The sequence below is a fragment of the Rhinopithecus bieti genome, unplaced genomic scaffold (assembly GCF_001698545.2).
Source record: "Rhinopithecus bieti isolate Rb0 unplaced genomic scaffold, ASM169854v2 scaffold_10351, whole genome shotgun sequence".
Lineage (NCBI taxonomy): Eukaryota > Metazoa > Chordata > Mammalia > Primates > Cercopithecidae > Rhinopithecus > Rhinopithecus bieti.
This window is the reverse complement of record NW_016806805.1, coordinates 3,339,975-3,360,675: the sequence shown is the minus strand read 5'-3', so window position 1 is coordinate 3,360,675 and position 20,701 is coordinate 3,339,975. Positions and strand designations below refer to the sequence as shown.

At 34.1% G+C, this 20,701-nt stretch overlaps 1 protein-coding gene across 4 annotated transcripts in view; it reads left to right on the top strand.

The window, feature by feature from the left end:
• SLC12A2 (solute carrier family 12 member 2) overlaps positions 1-20,701 on the top strand; it is a 106,458-nt gene that overhangs the window by 74,421 nt on the left and 11,336 nt on the right. For 2 of the 4 annotated variants that reach the window (XM_017877581.1, XM_017877583.1), the window contains 6 exons: positions 747-858; positions 4,341-4,481; positions 10,516-10,622; positions 14,545-14,624; positions 17,408-17,533; positions 19,930-19,977. In XM_017877581.1, coding sequence (XP_017733070.1) covers positions 747-858; positions 4,341-4,481; positions 10,516-10,622; positions 14,545-14,624; positions 17,408-17,533; positions 19,930-19,977 — 614 coding nt within the window. The remainder of the gene's footprint in view (positions 1-746; positions 859-4,340; positions 4,482-10,515; positions 10,623-14,544; positions 14,625-17,407; positions 17,534-19,929; positions 19,978-20,701) is intronic. The other 2 variants (XM_017877582.1, XM_017877584.1) reach the window with 1 other exon arrangement.

The window sequence follows — 20,701 nt, the reverse complement described above, 5'->3', positions numbered from 1 at the left end:
TGTCTTAAAGAATTTTTGCCAACCTGTTTGGACCTACCAAATGGAGACCTGTATATTTTTTTCATTAAATATCAGTGATTTCCATTTCTAGTCAGTGAAAATCAAGAGTTACAAATATATGAAAGGCATGCCACTGTCTCACATTTGCAAAGGCAATTGAATTCAGTTTTGGCTTTCATTATTGATAGCTAGAATTAAAATTTCTAGTTCAAGTAGAAGTCTTTTTTTCACCATAGGTGATTTTACTCACGTGACAACAGTGATTAATGTTAAGCTAGATTAGAGAGGGCTGATACCATGAAGTAGTAGTAATTATGAAGTGATCAAGCTGAGAAGGAAAGTGACCTATTTTGTACATGAAGGCAAAGCTGTGCTTGCAGGAAGTTTTGAAAACTCTGTGAAAGAATTATTAATAGATTATTTGTTACCTTCAGAAAATGAAAAATTGTTACGTATTTTTTTAACTAGCCTGATAATTTCTTTCTGTAATACCTAGCAGAATCTTGATGTATAACATTGCCTGTTATTTTAGAGAGACATTTGGCATGATGTTTGTTCCAGGATTTTGTTTCTGCATTTCTCATGTACCAAGAAGTCCAGGTTAAAAATATTATTTTTGAGGATCCTGTGGCCTGCGTTTTAAGGACAGTTGAATACAGAAAGTTTCTTAGAGAAACAACTTAAAATCATGTTCTTGTTGCCAGAAACACAAATTTATCTAAATTTGTCTTTTCATCTTAAATTAGGCCACAGTGTCTTGTTATGACAGGTGCTCCAAACTCACGTCCAGCTTTACTTCATCTTGTTCATGATTTCACAAAAAATGTTGGTTTGATGATCTGTGGCCATGTACATATGGTAAGTATCAATTTTGTTTTCTTTTTCAAGTTTTTTAAAGTTTTATTTTGGGTTCAGGGATACATGTGCAGGTTTGTTATATAGTTAAACACAGGGGTTTGGTGTGCAGATTGTTTTGTCACCCAGGTAATAAGCATAGCACCCTGTAGATAATTTTTTGATCCTCACCCTCCTCCCATCCAGTAGCCCCCAGTGTCTCTTTTTCCCTCCTTTGTATCTTTATGTACTTAATGTTTAACTCCCACTTATAAGAGTGAACATGGGGTATTTTGTTTTGTGTTCCTGTGTTAGTTTACTTAGGATTATAGCTTCTAGCTGCAGCCATGTTTCTGGAAAGGAAGTGGTCTCATTCTTTTTTATGGCTGCATAATATTCCATGGTATATATGTACCACATTTTCTTTATCCAGATGGGCATTTAGGGTGATTCCATGTGTTTGCTGTTGTGAATGGTGCTGCGATGAACATGTACATGAATGTGTCTTTATGGTAAAACAATTTATGTTCCTTTGGAGATATGCCCAATAATGGGATTGCTGAGTCAAATGATAGTTCTGCTTTGAGCTCTTTGAGAAAGCCATACTGTTTTCCACAGTGGCTGAAGTATAATTTACATTCCCACCAACAGTGTATAAGTGTTTTCTTTTCTCTGCAACCTCACCAGCATCTGTGTTTTTTTTTTGTTGTTGTTGTTTTTGTTTTTTTGACTTAATAATTGCCATTCTGACAGGTGTGAAGTAATTTTTTTATACTAAAATATTTTTATGCTATATATAATTTGTAATTTATAGGGCTTTCTAGATTGGAAATAATTTGACAAGCAAACCTGTTTTTTTTTTTTTTTTCAGGTAGCTGTTTTTTTCAAAATATTTTTGCCCTTAAATGGTCTCGAAGTAGCATTTTGGAACAGATACTGAATTTTGAGCTCTCATTGTTTTTCTTATTCATTATGAGTAGATTTTAACAAACTGTGTTGTCCTTATAGAGTGGTTTGGCTTTTTGATACTTATGGAGTCAAAATTCACTGTTATTTTTCTCATTAATATGTTTGAAACTGGGCCCCTTCCTTATACCTTATACAAAAATTAAGATGGATTAAAGACTTAAACGTAAGACCTAAAACCATAAAAACCCTAGAAGAAAACCTAGTCAGTAACATTCAGGACAAAGGCATGGGTAAAGACTTCATGACTAAAACACCAAAAGGAATGGCAACAGAAGCCAAAATTGATAAATGGGATATTATTAAAGTAAAGAGCTTCTGCACAGCAAAAGAAACTATCATCAAAGTGAACAGGCAGCCTACAGAATGGGAGAAAATTTTTGCAATCTACCCAACTGACAAAGGGCTAATATCCAGAATCGACAAGGAACTTAAACAAATTTACAAGAAAAAAACTACCCCGTCAAAAAGTGGGCAAAGGATCTGAATGACACTTTTCAAAAGAAGACATTTATGTGGCCAAGAAACATATGAAAAAAATCTCATCAGAGAGAAATGCAAATCAAAACTACAATGAGATACCATCTCACGCCAGTTAGAATGGTGGTCATTAAAAAGTCAGGAAACAACAGATGCTGGAGAAGATATGGAGAAATAGGATTGCTTTTACTCTGTTAGTGGGAGTTCAAATTAGTTCAATCATTGTGGAAGACAGCATGGCGATTCCTCGAGGATCTAGAACCAGAAATACCATTTGAGCCAGCAGTCCCATTACTGGGTATATACCCAAAGGATTATAAATCATTCTTCTATTAAGACACATGCACATGTATGTTTACTGCAGCATTGTTGACAACAGCAAAGACTTGGAACCAACCCAAATGCCCATTAGTAATAAACTGGATAAAGAAAATGTAGCACATATACACCATGGAATACTGTGCAGCCATAAAAAAGGATGAGTTCGTGTCCTTTGCCAGGGACATGGATGAAGCTGGAAACCATTTTCAGCAAACTAACCCAAGAACAAACAACCAAATACTGCATGTTCTCACTCATAAATGGGAGTTGAACAATAAGAACACATGGACACAGGGAGGGGAACATCATACAGCAGGACCTGTCAGGAGGTGGGGGTGTTTGGGGAGGGATAGCATTAGGGGAAATACCTAATGTAGATGACAGGTTGATGGGTGCAACAAACCACCATGGCATGTATATACCTATGTAACAAACTTGCACATTCTGCACATGTATTGCAGAACTTGTGTGTGTGTGTGTGTGTGTGTGTGTGTGTTTTAAAGTCCCAAGAACACTTGGGAACATACACTTAACAGAAAAAAAAATGGGGGTTGGAAAAAATAGGCAAATTGTGATAAATATCTTTAGGGGGAAGTAGTATCTCTGGTATGTAAGAAGAGCAAAATGAATGCTGAATTTCTAAGTTCAAACACTTAGTTACCAATTCTTTTTTGTTTTAGCCAGAAGAGAACTATTAAAAATGATGAACTTTTTTAATCTGAAAGTAGTTTTTAGTTTTTTGGCATTGTGGTTATTAAGAACAGACTGGATGATGGCTTACCTGTGCTGCATAAGAAATAGGGGTATTTGTTGGATTAGCTTCTCTCCCAAGTTCTGTTCTTCATCTTGCTTTGGTTCTAGAAGCGTGTGTTGTATACCTCATGTCTCATCCCCAGCTGGTTGTTCTGCTTATACAATGGCAAAGTCAAAGGGCGTGTGTGTGTGTGTGTGTGTGTGTGTCTAGGGTGGTGGAAGGATTCTTGGAGACACTGACCCCACTTGGGACTTGTGGAGTTTTCTAGTTTGTCTCTGAGCTGATCAGCTAAATCAAGGCTTGAGCATAAGACGTTTACAAATGAGACAATTTCCCTACTACAAAAGGTAAATTATATTTTTACTTATTTACATTTAGGGTGTGTTCTCTTAAGCTTATTTTTAGATTTTTGTTTTATATATTTGTGTATAAAACATTTTGTGTATTGCTTACAAGGATCAAAATAGAGTTATGAGTTAACAAAGCTCATTTAGTTTCTCCTGTTATTTCATCCTTTTAACAGAATTTTGAAGAAAAATGCATTAATATTATATAGCTCACTTTGATTTTCAGTGATATTCTCAAGTTAGAATTAATAACACAGACATTTGGGAGTAACGAAAATCAAACTAGGGAAACTTTCTGTAGAAAATAGAAGGTGGTTATTTTACTCTGTATAATCTCTTCATTTTCAATAGCTTCTAACCTCTTTCATTTACTTAGAATGGAAACTTAATTTATTTTTAAGTCTGTGTTTCTTTTCTTCTTTCTACTGGCATCCTTGTGCCTTAGCTATTCCATCAACTCTACTTTTTTCTAATCTTATGTATTAAAAAGACTACATGAAAATAAAATGCTATTGTTATACTTTTTCCGCCCCTACATTTAGTCACCTGTTTCAAGCCAGTATAACAGGATGAATGGTTTATGTAAATGTGAAGTAGATTACTTTTAATTAAATATATTATTAATATTTTATTCAAAGGGTCCTCGAAGACAAGCCATGAAAGAGATGTCCATCGATCAAGCCAAATATCAGCGATGGCTTATTAAGAACAAAATGAAGGCATTTTACGCTCCAGTACATGCAGATGACTTGAGAGAAGGTGCACAGTATTTGATGCAGGTAACTTTGTTAATGCTTTTCAAATGCCTACATTTTAGATTTGTATAAGCTTTTTAAAACTTTTTAATTCTAGATTTCATAGATTTCGTTCTTCATACTAATACAGATGATAAATCTTTTTTTTATGTCTTTATTAAAGTAAACTACTTTGGGTCGCCTGGCTAGTTCGATCAGTAGAGCATGAGACACTGAAAGTAAACTACTAGGATTTGTATAATTCAGAATTAAAGGGACCGTAGAAATATTGTGTTGTTCTGTGTTAACTGTGTAATTGTGGAGCTACTTTGTTAAAGTAGAGGTGGGAGACTCAGAGTATTGTCTTCTGATCCCTTTTTGTTGTGTGTTTCTTAGAACTTGATAAGCACAGGGTTAAGAATAGCCAAGGCAATCCAGGAAGAACGGACAGGGTAGGCTTGCTTGATAGGAAAGAAAGCCCTGTCAAAAAACTGTAGTAATTAAGACATTGTGGTGTTGAATATAGCGATAGACAGTTAGATGAATGGCACAAAACAGAAAAAATAGCACAAAATATAGTGATAGACAGTTAGATGAATGGCACAAAATACCAGAAACTTAACATACATGACAGAGGTGCTATTGAAAGCATGGGCCAGAATAATTCATTATTTACGTGAAAAAAAGACTGGATCCTTATGAAAACCACACAAAACACATCTCCAGATGGATTAAACACCTAAATTTAAAAGGCCAGTTTGTTTTGTTTATAGAAAAAAATTCTAAAACAATTTTATGACCTTGAGCTAGGGAAGAGTGAGGCACCAAAAGTTGAGTTCAGTAGTTTTGTAGTTTAAAATTTTGAGATTCTAAAGAAAACATGAAAATAAGAAAAGGAAGCAGAGAGCAAGGGAAGATAGTGATCCTGACATGTAATCAACAAAAGATATGGTCCAGAATACAGACAGAAATACTATGTCAGTAACAAAAAAAAAGGCAAAATATATGTACAGAGAGGAAAACTAAATGACAGTAATAAAAATTAAAAGCACAATATACTCTTATTCCATATCCATTAGACTGACCCCAAATTAAGTTTGCCAATACAGAGTGTTAGAAGTGGCATAGAGCAAGCTGGTCCAACCCGCAGACTACGTGTGGCCCAGGATGGCTTTGAATGTGGCCTAACCCAAATTCATAAATTTTCTTAAAACATTATGAGCTATTTTTGTGGATTTTTTTTTTAAGCTCATCAGCTATCATTAGTGTTAGTATATTCTGTGTGTGGCCCAAGACAATTATTCCAGTGTGGCCCAGAGAAGCCAAAAGATTGGACACCCCTGAAACAGAGCAACTGGAAATCTTTGAACTGCTGTGGTGATGTAGATTGGACAACAACGCTGTCCAAAATAGGAAAGCACCCTGGCAAAATGTCCTGCAAATTTGGTTTGGATATTCTAGGACGCTCTGTTCTTAGGTGTGCATCTCGCAGGAACTTTTGCACATGTGAAGAAGGCTATATGAAACTTCAGGCCGGGCACAGTGGCACACTCCTGTAATCTCAGCACTTTGGGAGGCTGAGACAGGTGGATCACCTGAGGTCAGCAGTTCAAGACCAGCCTGGCCAACATGGTGAAACCCTGTCTCTACTAAAAATACAAAACTTAGTCAGTTGTGGTGGCACACACCTGTAATCTCAGCTACCTGGGAGGCTGAGGCAAGAGAATCTCTTGAACCCCCGAGACAGAGGTTGCAGTGAGCCGAGATCACGCCAGCGCATTCCAGTCTGGGTGACAGAGCGAGACCCCATCTCAAAAAAAAAGAAAAAGAAACTTCATGGCAACATCGTTTGTAATAGTGAAAAAGAATTGGAAGTAACAACCATCAGTCACAGAAATGAAAACAGTACAGATGTATGGTAGAATTCTATGCAGTGGTGAAGGGGAGCTATCAACATGGATACACCTCAGGAACAGTGCTTAGGAAAAAAATAGCAAGTTTTAAAAAGTATAGGAACAATATGAAGATTTAAATATTTAAAAAAGTAGTAAATTTTATATGTATGAATTCCTAAATGATAGAATACATAGTAAAAATGCAAAGAGAACGTGAAGAACATTGGAGGCTTTACTGTGTTTCTGATGTTTCTTAATGGGGTGGTAGATATATGAGTGTTTATTACTTTATACTTGATTCCTTTTTGTATGTGAAATATTGAAATAGGTAGAATGCTACACTGGGTCATATGGTTATTTCTAGTAGGTAAATCTTGTTTCCTTCATATAATTTATAGGAACATTCTGATAACCAATTTATAGAAGCAATACATTTTAGGAAGGAAATACATGAAAATTTTTCTTTAGAGCAGTGGTTGTTAAACTTCAGCATGCGTCAGAATCATCTAGTAGACTTGTTAAAACACAGATCGTTAGACCCCACCCCAGAATGAATCAGATCTGGGGTGAGGGCCCAGCGTTTGCACTTCCAAGAGAATTTGAGGTGATACTGCTAATTTGGTTCAGGGACTATACTTTAAGAATCACTGCTCTAGGAAGTCTCAGTGGTATAAATGATTCTTTTGTAAATTTGGCAGGAGCTAGAATTCATCCTCCAAATTACTCTCATCCGCCTAATATATTTACTGCAGTGGGCCATGACAACTGTATCAGTGTGGGGCAAAGTTTTAGGATAAATAGACGAATATTGTTTTGAGAAAGATACTTAGGAGACTGACTTTCTAGCAGAGCTGTCTGAGGAACTGTATGAAATATTATTACGAATAGGTGCCGGTTGCCTCTGTAGAACTAGTAACTGAAATTGTTAGTGTAAGTTGCCACTGAGAGTATTTCTCTTTCCTTTCTACCGTCGGGAAACCTGTTACACAAAGTGTCAAATGTCTTTTAGTTGTTTATTACCTTGGTCAAAAGAATTTTTTACATTAATTTGTTTGTACAGTGACTTTTAGTATAGTTGTAGAGCTGCTGTTTTTAGATGTTATTTGTTTTACTGGACTTACCCTCAATTTTTCTCTGTCCCCTCATCTTTCTAGTTACTAATTATAATCTTAAGCATCTATTTATCATTAAACCTGCGTGTAAGTATCCAGCTTTCACAACAAAACTTTTATTTATTTTTTTTTTTGAGACAGAGTCTCACTTTGTCTCCCAGGCTGGAGTGCAGTAGCTGTAGCTGACTGCAGCCTCGACCTCCTGGGCTCAAGTGATCCTTCCACCTCAGCCTCCTGAGTAGCTGGGACCATAGGCATGCACTACCATGCCTGACTGGTTTTTGTAGTTTTTGTAGAGATAAGGTTTCACCATGTTGCTCAGCCTGGTCTTGAACTCTGAGCTTGAGCAATCCTCCTGCCTCAGCCTCTCACAGTGCTTGGATTATAGACGGGAGCATCCATGCCCAGCCTAAGACTTCACTATTTTAAAGAAGAGACAATCTTATCACTAAATAGCTTGCTTAAAGACCTCTTTAAGCAAAGGACATTAGCACTGCTAATTTTCTTGTTTTGTATGTTTGTAATTTCCTTGTCCCTTTAAATTTTTTGTAACGCAATAGCCACCTGATTATCAACTCAGTTTTAAACCTTCATATTTAAATAGCAAAACTAAATACATTTTTTTTTTGTCAGCAAATTTTGACTTAAGATGCACAGGAAACATTGCTAAAGATTTGAAGAAATAACACAGTGGGAATGTTTGAAACTAGTGTAATAAGCTTCAACTGACTGCATTTTGCTAAATAAGTTTCAATTATGTAATCCATGAAGAACTCCTTTCCTATCACATAGTAAAGAAGTGTGTTCTGGAGAAGACATATTTTCAGTAGTAAATTACTCCATTGATAAACATATTGTTATCTGGACACTGAAAACATTACCTCTGACTGAATAGCTACTTTGATTGGAATTTGCAAAGGATTTAGGGATGAGAGTGATACATATGAAGTTTCAGTCATTCAAGGGAAAGTTATTACAATAACAAAATTGAAAATATAAGTACACAGAGTACAGCAAGATATTATTGTTAACTTTATAAAAATAAAACCTTTTAATTATTACAGGATTGTAACAAATTTCTGTGAGTGACCTGACAGTATTTTGTACCATTAAGAAGGTACTGGTTATCTTATGGCTTAGTTCTTTAAAAAGCTGTCAACCTAAAGATATTCTTGGTTTTCTTTTACTCTCCACTTCCTTCCCCACCCCAATTAAAATATGCTGTGTGGTTAAGATAGTTTTAAAAAACTAAAATGAATATTTTATCTGCCTCTTCAAGTCAAAGGTGCTTTCAGTATTGAATGGGGGGAAAATTTACTTCTTGAAAGAAGTCTGTACATGGATGGAACACTTTGAAAACAGATGTAAGCTTTACAGAGTTAGGGATATTTCTTCTGTCCTAATTATCCCAAGTAGCAGGTCAACACTTGATAAATATTTGAATTAATTTTTTTCAAAAAATGCTATAAGTATGTCACAAATAATCCTATGTGACCTCACACTATATATACAAATTTAATCAGTGACATGAATCATGAGAGCAAAACCCATAAAACTCTTAGAAGAAAACATAGCAATAAGACTTCATGGCATTGGATTTGTTAGTGAATTCTTAGATATGACACCAAAAGCATGAGCAACAAAAGGGACAGATAAAAAAGATTCATTGCGGTGTTGTTCACAATAGCCAAAAGATAAAAGTGTCTCCCAACAGATGAATGGATAAACAAATGTGGGGTGTGTGTGTGTATGTGTGTTGTGTGTATGTAAAATGAAATATTATTCAGCCATAAAAAGGAACGAAGTTCTACAACATGGATTAACTTTGAAGACATTATGCCAAGGACGCATACTGTTATTTCACTCATACAATGTCTAGAATAGGCAGATTCATAGAGACAGAAGTGGATATTACCAAGGGTTGGAGGGAGAAGGGGATGGGTATTTATTACTTAATGGTTATAGAATTTCTGTTTGGGGTGATGAAAAATGTTTAGAAATAGATAGTATATTATATAACATAGATGTATAAGAAATAGATATATATAAGATATATAACAGATATATAAGAAATAGATGATTAACATTGCAAATATAATTAATACTATTGTACATTTTAAAATGGTTAAAATGACAATTTTTTATTTCTCTTTTTCTACAATAAAATCTAAAATGTGTGTGCACACCATCTTGGAAACAGAATTTTCTGATGTGTTTAGAAATCTTAGATTGAGTGGATTTGGGGGGATACTTTGGCCCTCTGTGTCTGCAGGTTTACATCTACAGATTCAACCAACTATGGCTTAAAATTATTTGAAAAAATAATAATACAACAATAAAAATAATACAAATTTAAAAATACAGTATAACTATATTGTATTAGCTATTATGAGTAATCTTGAGATGATTTAAAGAATAAGCGGGGATATATGTAGGTTATATGCAAATACTATGCCATTTTATATAAGGGGCTTGAGCATTTGCAGATTTTGGTATCCAGGAAGGGCTGAAGGGAGACCCCGAAACTGATTCCCTATTGTTAAACATACTGAGTTGCAAATCCTGATGAGGTTACAAGAAAAATTGATGGAACAACTGAGGAAGGAAATTAGCCAAATGTCAGCAAAAACTTTTGCATGATTGGTAGAACAAATTCAGATTTTAGTATTGATGTGATTCAGAACTGCATTCATTTGGACTTTTGTTTGTAGTTTTTAATGGCTGTTATCAAAATATATAAATGAGAATACCACTGTATTATAATTTTAAAATTATATTCTATTTCTCTTAGTAAAATGTGAAAATTTTGGTAGATCCTAAAAGTACAAAACTGTACATTTAGAACTTTTCAAGTATTTTATTTTAAATTATATTTTGTGTATGTTTACTTATAGGTAATATCAGTGGAGTAGTATATGTAATTTATAAGTAAATATGCATATATGCAGTGCTGAAGAATTTTTGCCAAGAGTGTCTATAGAAGCTGTCAATTTGGAGGGCAGTTTTATCACTTCAGAAAATATTTTGTTGAAAATAATATATCTGTAAAGTTATATTGACCCTATATTTTAGGCTGCTGGTCTTGGTCGTATGAAGCCAAACACACTTGTCCTTGGATTTAAGAAAGATTGGTTGCAAGCAGATATGAGGGACGTGGATATGTATATAAACTTATTTCAGTAAGTATCTTTTTAATTCAGTAATATAGTTCATTTAGAAAATGTTAATTTTGAAAGCTTGCCCTAATTTTTGGAGCCTGTTTCTCATGTCTCTTCTAATGGAAATATAAGAACAAAAAGAATCACACAAATCATCTGGGTTTTAAATTGATAATCTATTAACAATTTTTTATTGATCTTTGTCTCTTTACATACATGCATATATATATATATACACACACACACACCTATGTATGTATATGTATACATGTATACACTCTGGCTTCTCATTTAAGTTTGTAAACTCTTTCCTATCCCTACAGCTGTTGCTGAGCAGAGTTCCCGAATGTCAGACCCATCACCTCCTAAACTATGTCATTATAATGTGCTGAGGAAGGGTGTTTCATCCCTGTTTAGGCTTGTTCCCCTTCCAAACAAATTCTGCAGTTAATCATTTGGTTCATTCATTATTTACATTTCTTTTATTTAAATGTACTTACATGTTTTATTTTTCTACCATCTTGAAGAGTTAAGTTTGAGTTCACTGTAACTTCTGTTTTTTGGGTTGTCTAGTGCAGCAGTCCCCAACCTTTCTGGCACCAGGAACCAGTATCATGGAAAACGATTTTTCCACAGACATGGGTAGTGGTGGGAGCTGTGGTTTCAGAATGATTCAAGCGCATTACATTTATTGTGGACTTTATTATTACCTATTCACCATAATGTAGCCTCAGTGGGAGTCCTGAGCTTGTTTTTCTGCAACTAGATAGTCCCATCTGGGGGTGATGGGAGACAATTGAGGATCATCAGGCATTAAATTTTCCTAAGGAGCGCACAGCTTAGATTCCTCACATGTGCAGTTCATAAAAGGGTTTGCACTCCTTTGAGAATCTGGTGCCGCTGCTGATCTGACAGGGAGTGTACCCCAGGTGGTAATGCTCACCTGCCCATGGCTCACCTTCTGCTGCATAGCCTGCCCAGTTCCTAACAGGCCCCACCCACCACTGGTCCATGACCCGGGGATTGGGGACCCCTGGTCTTAGTGTGTTCTTTTTTATTCTTTTGCTACTTTGTCTTTCTGGTTGTATTCTGTTTGTGGATTTTTGTGGATGTGTCTGTTGAATGTAATCTACCACATGCTTTTTGAAACCGAGATATTTAATACAAAGAATAAAACCTTTTTTTTGTTTTGTTTTTGCCAGATTTTCTTCTTAATCTTGAAAAGTACTTGTTTTCCTACTATTCTAAGATTTGCCTAACCTGTTTATCGTGTTTATACTGAAGATAAGCATTCCCTCTCCACTATGCCATACTTGATTTGAGGAGGTTTTTTTCTCATCCTAGGCACTGATGAAATAGAACTGTCCACTTCTTATAATTGTCCTTTAAAACAAACAAAACACTTTTATTTACAAAGTAGCTTTAAGATTAAAGTGTAAGTCCTATTTTCTCTATGAATTTTGATCTGATCACCCTTTTTTCTCACTGGAGTCACTTCCTTGCTGGAACTCCTGTTGTATCTTTGGCTATAACCGCATACATTTGCCTGTCTCACATGTGATGGTTTTATTAGTGACATTTGAAAAGTCTTTGAGGAAGCAGCTGGATCTCATACTCTACTTTTTAAAGGACCTCTTTATATGGATTAGTAATATATATGATAAACAAGATTTACCAACTAATTGTTAAATGCTTTTTGTAAAATTAAAACTGCTGATTTGTTGCATGTTGTCACTACTGTTGAGCTTTGGTTTTATTAACTTTTTTGTAAGCAAAACCTCGTTGTGGCTTTCTAATTCTGTATTCTGTATATATAGGGATTAGGGACAGAAAGATTAATGTGGTCCATGAGCCATGAAACCCATGAGCTGTGGGCTATGCTTTTTCTCTCTCAAGACCTAAGAGCAGGGAGATGAAGTAATTGTCCTAAAAAATAGAAAAAGTGACATTTTTTACAAATTATTTCATATGCCTGTCACATTATTAGGTGTAGTTGCTCATAATGGAACACTGGAAGGGATCTTTCTGACTCTGACTTTCTAGGGGTTAAAGTGAGTGAGTGTTCTGAAAAGTTGAGTATTACTCTGAACATGACTCCTGTACATCAGGCAGCAGTTAAAGGATAGGTGAAATACTACTTTCTGATTTTAGAACCATGTAAAGTAATGGCAGTTTCAAAGCAGTGACACTCCTCATTCTTTATCTTGTTGCACTTCCACTGATGTTTTAGCTGTGATTTTTAAATACCTTGTGCAATTTAGGTATGCTTTATATGTTGTTTTTATTAGTAGTATATAAGATCTGAAGCTGCAAATCAATTTTATAGCTTATAACAAAAACATTTATTCATTTTAATCAACAGTAAACTTGGGGAGCTATATTCCCTAGCTTTAAAGAAATTGATTTTGATTTAGTCAATTAACCAATTTTTCAAATACCTGTAGTTATTTTTTCCTCTAATATTAATGAGATCTTTCAAGATACAGCTGAGAAAGATTAATTCCTTAAATTAATTCCTTAAACTGTTTTGCTTCTCTCAAAAACCATATCCATCTATCCATGCATCTACCTGTCTATATCATCTATCATATATCCATCTATTTAATATTGCCTATTAAATTTCTTTCTCCAGCGACTTTTTAAACTTTAGTTAGCTCATCTTAGGAATGTGGCCAGATTGTCTCTCCATGATTTAAAAACAAAAGACCTTTTATAACCATATATTATATCCTGAACACATTCTTCCATTTGTCAGTAAGAGTAATAATTTGACCATTTTATTGGATTTTAGCCTTTTAATTTCATATAGCTATATCTTAATATATCGTTTTAATATGTCTACAGTGAATACTTATTACTTGTGCAATGAAAAATAATAATTAAAGATGAAAGTTAAGCCTGTTACCACTTTCAGAGAACAACATGACGCTTCAAAATTTAAAATTAATTCAGTAGATTTGAGAAAAACTTGGATTAAAATGAAGATTTATGCTCATAACTGAGATTCCAGGGTTTAAGTCTGGTTTTAAAACTGTGTTGGAAATCTTAATGTATTTTCTGGGTGTATAGAATGCTCTCAATTGTGTTTTTAAAAATGAAAGGGATTATGCCTGTAATCCCGGCACTTTGGGAGGATGAGGCAGGTGGATCACAAGGTCAGGAGTCTGGCCAATGTGGTGAAACTAAAAATACAAAATACAAAATTTTTACTAAAAATACTAAAATTAGCCGGGCGTGGTGGTATGCGTCGGTACTCCCAGCTACTTGGGAGGCTGAGGCAGGACAATTGCTTGAACACAGGAGGCAGAGGTTGTGGTGAGCCTTGATCACGCCACTGCACTCCAGCCTGGGTGACTGAGCAAGATTCTGTCTCAAAAAAAAAAAGGGGGGGGGAGAGGTAAATATGTATTTGCAGATGTATGTAAAATCTTTGAACCACTGTTCAAATCAGTTTTGTAAAATTTAAAATTATGTTAAAATTCCCTCAGTCTTTTCAAAAAGAATTTCTTCATATCCTGGAACCTGCTATCATTCGCAGTAGCATGGAGGTTTTTGTGTGTGTGTCTTCATGTATTTCTCTTGGTTTTAATGGTATAAGCCCAAATATAAATATAGCGGGATTCTGAAAGTAGTTTTTCTATAATTTAACTTAGAAGGATAAAAATACTGCTGCTGCTTTAAACCACTGCTGTAGGTATAATGTCAGTACTGCAAAGATCTGAAAAGTAGTTTTCAAGGGTATTACAGAAGGGAATGTTGTGGGATTTGAAACTAACATACATATCTCAACAAGTGATTTAGTGATTTTCAAAGCATGTTTTAAAAATCAGACATTTAAAGCTGAAAGTAATTTTAAAGATCATCTACTATTATCTTTATTTTATAGAGGATAACACAAATTTTGTGTTTTTTTGTTGTTGTTTTGTTTGTTTTTTTGTTTTAGTGATGCCTTTGACATACAATATGGAGTAGTGGTTATTCGCCTAAAAGAAGGTCTGGATATATCTCATCTTCAAGGACAAGGTAAATTTTGCTTGAAATAAGTTTTTTATTAAAAACAATAAACTACTTTGTTAGAAAATTATATTCTCACGAACTCTTCATTACTTTTAATAATTATGTGTCATGGACTTATTATATGGCATTTTAAGATCACATCTGTTTGGCTCCACTAAAGTTTGTGTTTTCTCTTTGTACCAACCTGGATGATGGTTAGTGATTATTACTGGAGAGAATAAAATTCAATCCAAAGGATAAGCTTAGGAGAGGCAGACATTAGTTAGGTTTGTCTGTTGGCCAGGTTTTTTAAAGACATAAGTAAAATAGCCTGAGGAAAATTTTAAATGACCACTAAATCATTAGACATTTTCATATTTATAAAAGTATGCTTTATACAGAGTCATATTGATAGTAGAAGCCTAAACTTTGTCATAATGTTTTCTATCTTCAGCAGACCTAATGAATTTTTTTAAAAACATTTTTTAATTTAAAAATATTTATAGATTCACAAGAAATTGCAAAAAAATAGTAGAGAGGTCCTCTGCCCTTCATCCAGTTTCCCCCAATGGTAATATCTTGTCTTATCCTAAGGTACTGTATCCAAGCCAGGAAATTGACATTGGAACAATCCACAGACCTTTTTCATTTTTCAGCAGTTTTACAACTCTTGTGTGTGGTTGTGTAGTTGTGTGCCACTTATGTGTTCATTTGTGTAACCACCATTGCAATAAGGATACAGAACTGTTCTGTCACTACGGACGTCTCCCTGTGTGTTCCCCCTTTCTATGTACTTTTCTTGTCTCCCATCATTACTGTATAATTTTGACATGTCAGGAATGGTATGTAAATAATATAGTGTGTAACTTTTAAAGCATTTTTGGAAGTGAAGATTAAAGCCTAAGTAAGGCATAATTACTACTTTTGCCAACTTTATAAAAACTATGGCCAGGCACCATGGCCCATGCCTGTAATCCCAGCATGTTGGGAGGCCAAGGTGAGTGGATGACCAGAGATCAGGAGTTTGAGACCAGCCTGACCAGCATGGTGAAGCCCCGTCTCTACTAAAAATTCAAAAATTAGCCAGGCATGCTTGTAATTGCAGATGTTCGGGAAGCAGAGGCAGGAGAATTGCTTGAACCCAGGAGGCAGAGGCTGCAGTGAGCCAAGATTGCTCCATTGCACTCCAGCCTGGGCGACAAGAGCAAGACTGTCTCAAAACAAAACAAAGCAGGAAAAAAAAAAAAAAAAAAAAAAACCAACTGTGAAGATTTTTATATTCTCTGAAGATTTTCTGGTAGTTTAAGAAATTATAAGCTTAAGAAAATTTACATATATAACATATTACCCCTATTAGTTAATTAACCAAATCATCAGAATGAGCTCAGCCTAAATACTTAAGAGGTATCTGCTTCTGTATTTAAATTGTTTTAATCTTCCCTCTCTTTACCCCTTTAAGGGCAGTCTGCAGTTTTGAAAGAAACACTTTGAGGTCTTTATCCATGTAACCAAATATGCATTTTCAGCAATCTGGAGTAGGTTTGGCAAATTATTCAATTATTTCTTGCTCTACCAGAATTGAGGTTTAGAGTGCCTTATACCTGTTAACATAAATAGTAGCGTTCCCTTTCACATATCACAGTTTGATGAATAAATTATATAGTTCTATCATTTACTGAAGTTTGAATGTGATTGAAACTTTTAAAAAGTATTTTCATGTATTTATAATCATTGTGAAATGTTTTTGAATACCTTATTATTCATCATTAAGTTTTAAAACAGGAATTTGGGCATAAGAATTAAGGGCATAGGCATTGGAGTCAGGCAAATCTGCTTTAAAAATCTCAGCCTTTTCTGTTAGATGTTTTGTAGCCTAGGAAAATTTGGTTACTTCCAAGCCTCAGTTTCCTTATCTGTTAAAATGTATTTACCTTACAGGTTGGTTGTTAAGATTAAAAAGGAGATTAAGGCCTGCGAGCTCTTAGCATAGTGCTGGCATGTAGTTTCTTTTCTCTCTCTTCATTTACACAAATAAGTGATGAGGATTATGGACATACTATCAGTTTTATATTTGTCTTTGTGATACATATTTGTGTGGTGGAAGTTAAATCTTTACTAACTCTGACAAAAAGAGAAAATGAAGAAAAACTACTTTAAAAGGAAAAAATGGTACTTTCACCATGAACTTAAGAAGACTGTATTCGGTGGTCTTGGTTTTATAGTAGTGGGTATAATTTTTCAGTATTGTCTGTCATCTTATATATCTATGGACAGTTGTTACATTTTACATTTTTTATGTAACTGATTTTGAGAGCAGAATTGATTCACATACTATATATTACTGTCTACCAGATTCTACTGTTCTATGAATTGTACTCATTACTAATTCTCTAGCTCGTAATTCAAATACAGTTTATGTATCTATATCCAAAATGCTTGGAACCTGAAGGGTTTCAGAATTTGGAGGGAGGAGGTTGATTTTGGAATATTTGCATTACATGGTACTTACCAGTTGAGCATCTCTGGTTCAGAAATCCAAAATCTGAAATGCTCCATTGAGCATTTCCTTTGAGCATCATGTTAGGTATGTAAAAAGTTTCAGATTTTCAGATCAGAATATTCAACCTGTAACCTCGTTGTGGTTTACGTATTTAAATGAATAGTCATTTCAAACAGATTATCATAGTTATTTAAGAAGGCATTTATAACAAAGTTATTTTTTCATAATAGTTTTATTACTAAACCATAATGCCTTATTTAACAGTTAAAATATGACTTAGATACTATTTTAAATAATTTTGTGTCTACAGAAGAATTACTGTCATCACAAGAGAAATCACCTGTCACCAAGGATGTGGTAGTAAGTGTGGAGTATAGTAAAAAATCTGATTTAGATACTTCCAAACCACTCAGTGAAAAACCGGTTACACACAAAGGTAATTTTCATTCAAACAATAAGTCTTATTAATAGTAATGTTTTAATTTGGGAGAAATATTTTAATTATATGTCTTATAAAAATAACCTGTACTCAAACTTGTACTGGTCATTTCTTGCTGGTCAGGTAGAATTTATGGCTTTCAAAAATAGCTACAAAATGACTAGCTGTGTAAGGTACTAGAGTAGATCAGACAGAAACCATGCCAAATATTTACTAATATGGCCTCTGTGTTTTTATTTATAGTTGCTTTAAATAAAACATTTTAATTTGAAGCATAGGTTAAATCTAAATTTGGAAAGAATATGGTAATTTTAAAGTAACAAACTCATGAAACTTTCACATAATTTCATCCACAAATCTGTGTGTCATGTTTGAGAAGAAAAGAAGGATGACTTCCAAATCTTACTCTCCCACCCTCACTCTCCTACCTCTGTTCGGTCTAGTATCTCCATCTGTCCTATTCCTAGCTGACATGCAACAAGAAAAAAATCTGCAGAGTAAATCATCAGACTATAACATACTTTTGATTCCTGCAAAGTATTTCCCATTCTTTTTCTGATATTGTAACCTTGGACCAATCATGTCTTTGTGCAGTTTATCTCTTCTATATTATTTAGAAGCAGTAATGTTGCTTTTTATTTCTTTCCTTCTTATTTACCTTATTGGCTTAGAGTATTAGTAAAGTTTAGTTCACACCCATTTTGCTTTTTGGTTCTTTGCTGGCTTGATTATAATTTATTTTGTTTTTCCTCAAAATTCTATAAACTGATTCTGATAACTGTTATATTTCAGCATTTATTTTAGTTTGCAGTATACATTCTTTCATTTCCTCTTTTTTGTTTTTTTCTTTTGCTTCAAACATTCTTTTTCTACAGAATCTGTTGGGAATTAATAGGTGAAGTTTAATGGGAGGGTAAGAAGTAATACATATCAAGCATCTACTCCATGCACCCACATTATAGTGGATGTTACCCATATATTAGCTAATTAATATATGTTACAATCTTATGAAATCATTATTTTTATAGAACAGGAAAGTGGGTCAGTACATTTCTACTTACCTTTTATTGTAAAAATCTAAATGCCTTTAACTTACTTTATAATTGTTAAATGTCAAGATTTCCTTGACATTTCTGAGCTCTTTTAAACAAATGCAGCATATCCATAGTTATAATTTTTATTATGAAAGACAAATGCCATTAAATATCTGCTTTATAAGAACAATATTGAATGCTATAAAATTAAATATAGTTGATTCTTTTTCCATTACAAGTTTAAGAAATTAGCGTTTGCTTTGTGCTTATTTTCTGTTTAGTCAGTTATTGTCAAAGTCAGCAGCATAGATATTATAGAAAAGTATACATCTTAAAAAGTCTTCAGAATTAGAGACATTACTGTGTAGTTATTATAAATCTGCAGTATTTAGCTGTGTCTGTCTTGGTTATTGAAGCATACATCATGCAAGGAGTCATAAAGAACACCCTTTAAATACTTTCTGCCAGGCCCAGAGCTTAGTGCATTAATACTTGCATTAGTATAACAAGCTTAAGAGGTAGGTACTAACACCTCTTTCTACAAATGAGAAAAGCACGTTCAGTAATGAAAGCTCACTCAGCTAGTAAAATGAGTAGAGGGAAGATTGCAATCTTGCAGTCTAACTCCAGAGCCCACTGCAGTATACTCTCCTGTCCAAGTCCGGAGTTTTATATGCTGTAAACAAATATTTTAATACAAGCTTATATTAAGGAAACAGAATGAGCTTAGGAAAATTTTAATGCCAGAAAATATTTGTAGATATTTTAAATATAAATGGATAAATATATGCACAAATATATACATACACATATACATTTATATATTTGAGAAAAATCACTCCTGTATAACCTGGCGTTTTATATAAAGCAAAAATACTTCTTTCTCTGATCAAATTTCTTAATATTTCAAGTGGTGATTAATTTTTTACAAACAACAAATATCCATTAAATGTTTCTAAAATTGCTCTTCGGTTATTTGCACAGTGATGCAGTGGCATGTTTAAAATTTATTATCTGCAATATCAATGTTTAATGTCATTTATACTTTATAAGCCACAGTTCAACATCTTCTCAAGTATGAAAGTGTAAAAATTTTAAAAACACGCTGAAATTTATAAAATAATTTTACAGAAATTAAATTTAGAGGTGTTAGTCATCCTGTAGGGGAGGGGTCTCAAATATGTGTGCTTTTTAGAAGCTTCAGCACTCAGTGCAGAAAATATTAATCTTCAGTCTTATTTTTCAGTGGACTGTTGCTTCCTACTATATTTTGTTTATAAATGTGCTCTAGTTACATTTTTATTATTTTATTAATATAAAGGCAATTAACATATTTTGTGTTTTTTAAACATAATCTAGTTGAGGAAGAGGATGGCAAGACTGCAACTCAACCACTGTTGAAAAAAGGCAGGCATTTTCATCATTTTATTTTAATCCCTTTTCATACTGTAAACTCTTTAACTCCAGCCTTATTCCCTTTTCTTTTTTTAACCTTGGTTTTATTTTCATGGTGAGGTAATGTTACAGTTCTGTGAATGCAGATTAGAAAAAGTATTATTAGTCTAAAGAGGTAAGCCTTCCCAGGAAATGGAGTTATATCACAGACAAATTCTTTTCAATCCTCGTAGCATTTCTGAAATATTCAGACCCAGACAGCCGGTATTAATTTTTTTCTTAAACTGCATGGTTTAGATGATAAGTAGGGACACTGAAACAGGTTTTATTTGCAGTGTCACTTGCATTCTTTACCATCAGTTGTACCCAGCCAAGTCCTCAATTTTGATACTAATGTATTTTTCATTTCAAAAATTACAATATTTCTCACAGTCGTGCTGCGTTTGGGAGATACACAGTCATGTCAACATACATGAATTTTATGAGAAGGAGATAGAGGTGAGAGTTATGGAGCAGTGTGGTTTGGTAGCCATATTATTTCATCGTGCAAAATCATTTGTCATGTTTGCATATATCACAGCAGCATGAAAAGTGACATTCTGCAGAAGTAATCAGATGTCCTCATATGGATTTCTGCTTTTAAAATTTTGGTGTAGGAGTTTCATGGTAGTCATTTGCTTGCTCACGGAATCAATGCTGTTTTTTGTTTCGTTTTGTTTTGTTTTGACTCCTGGGA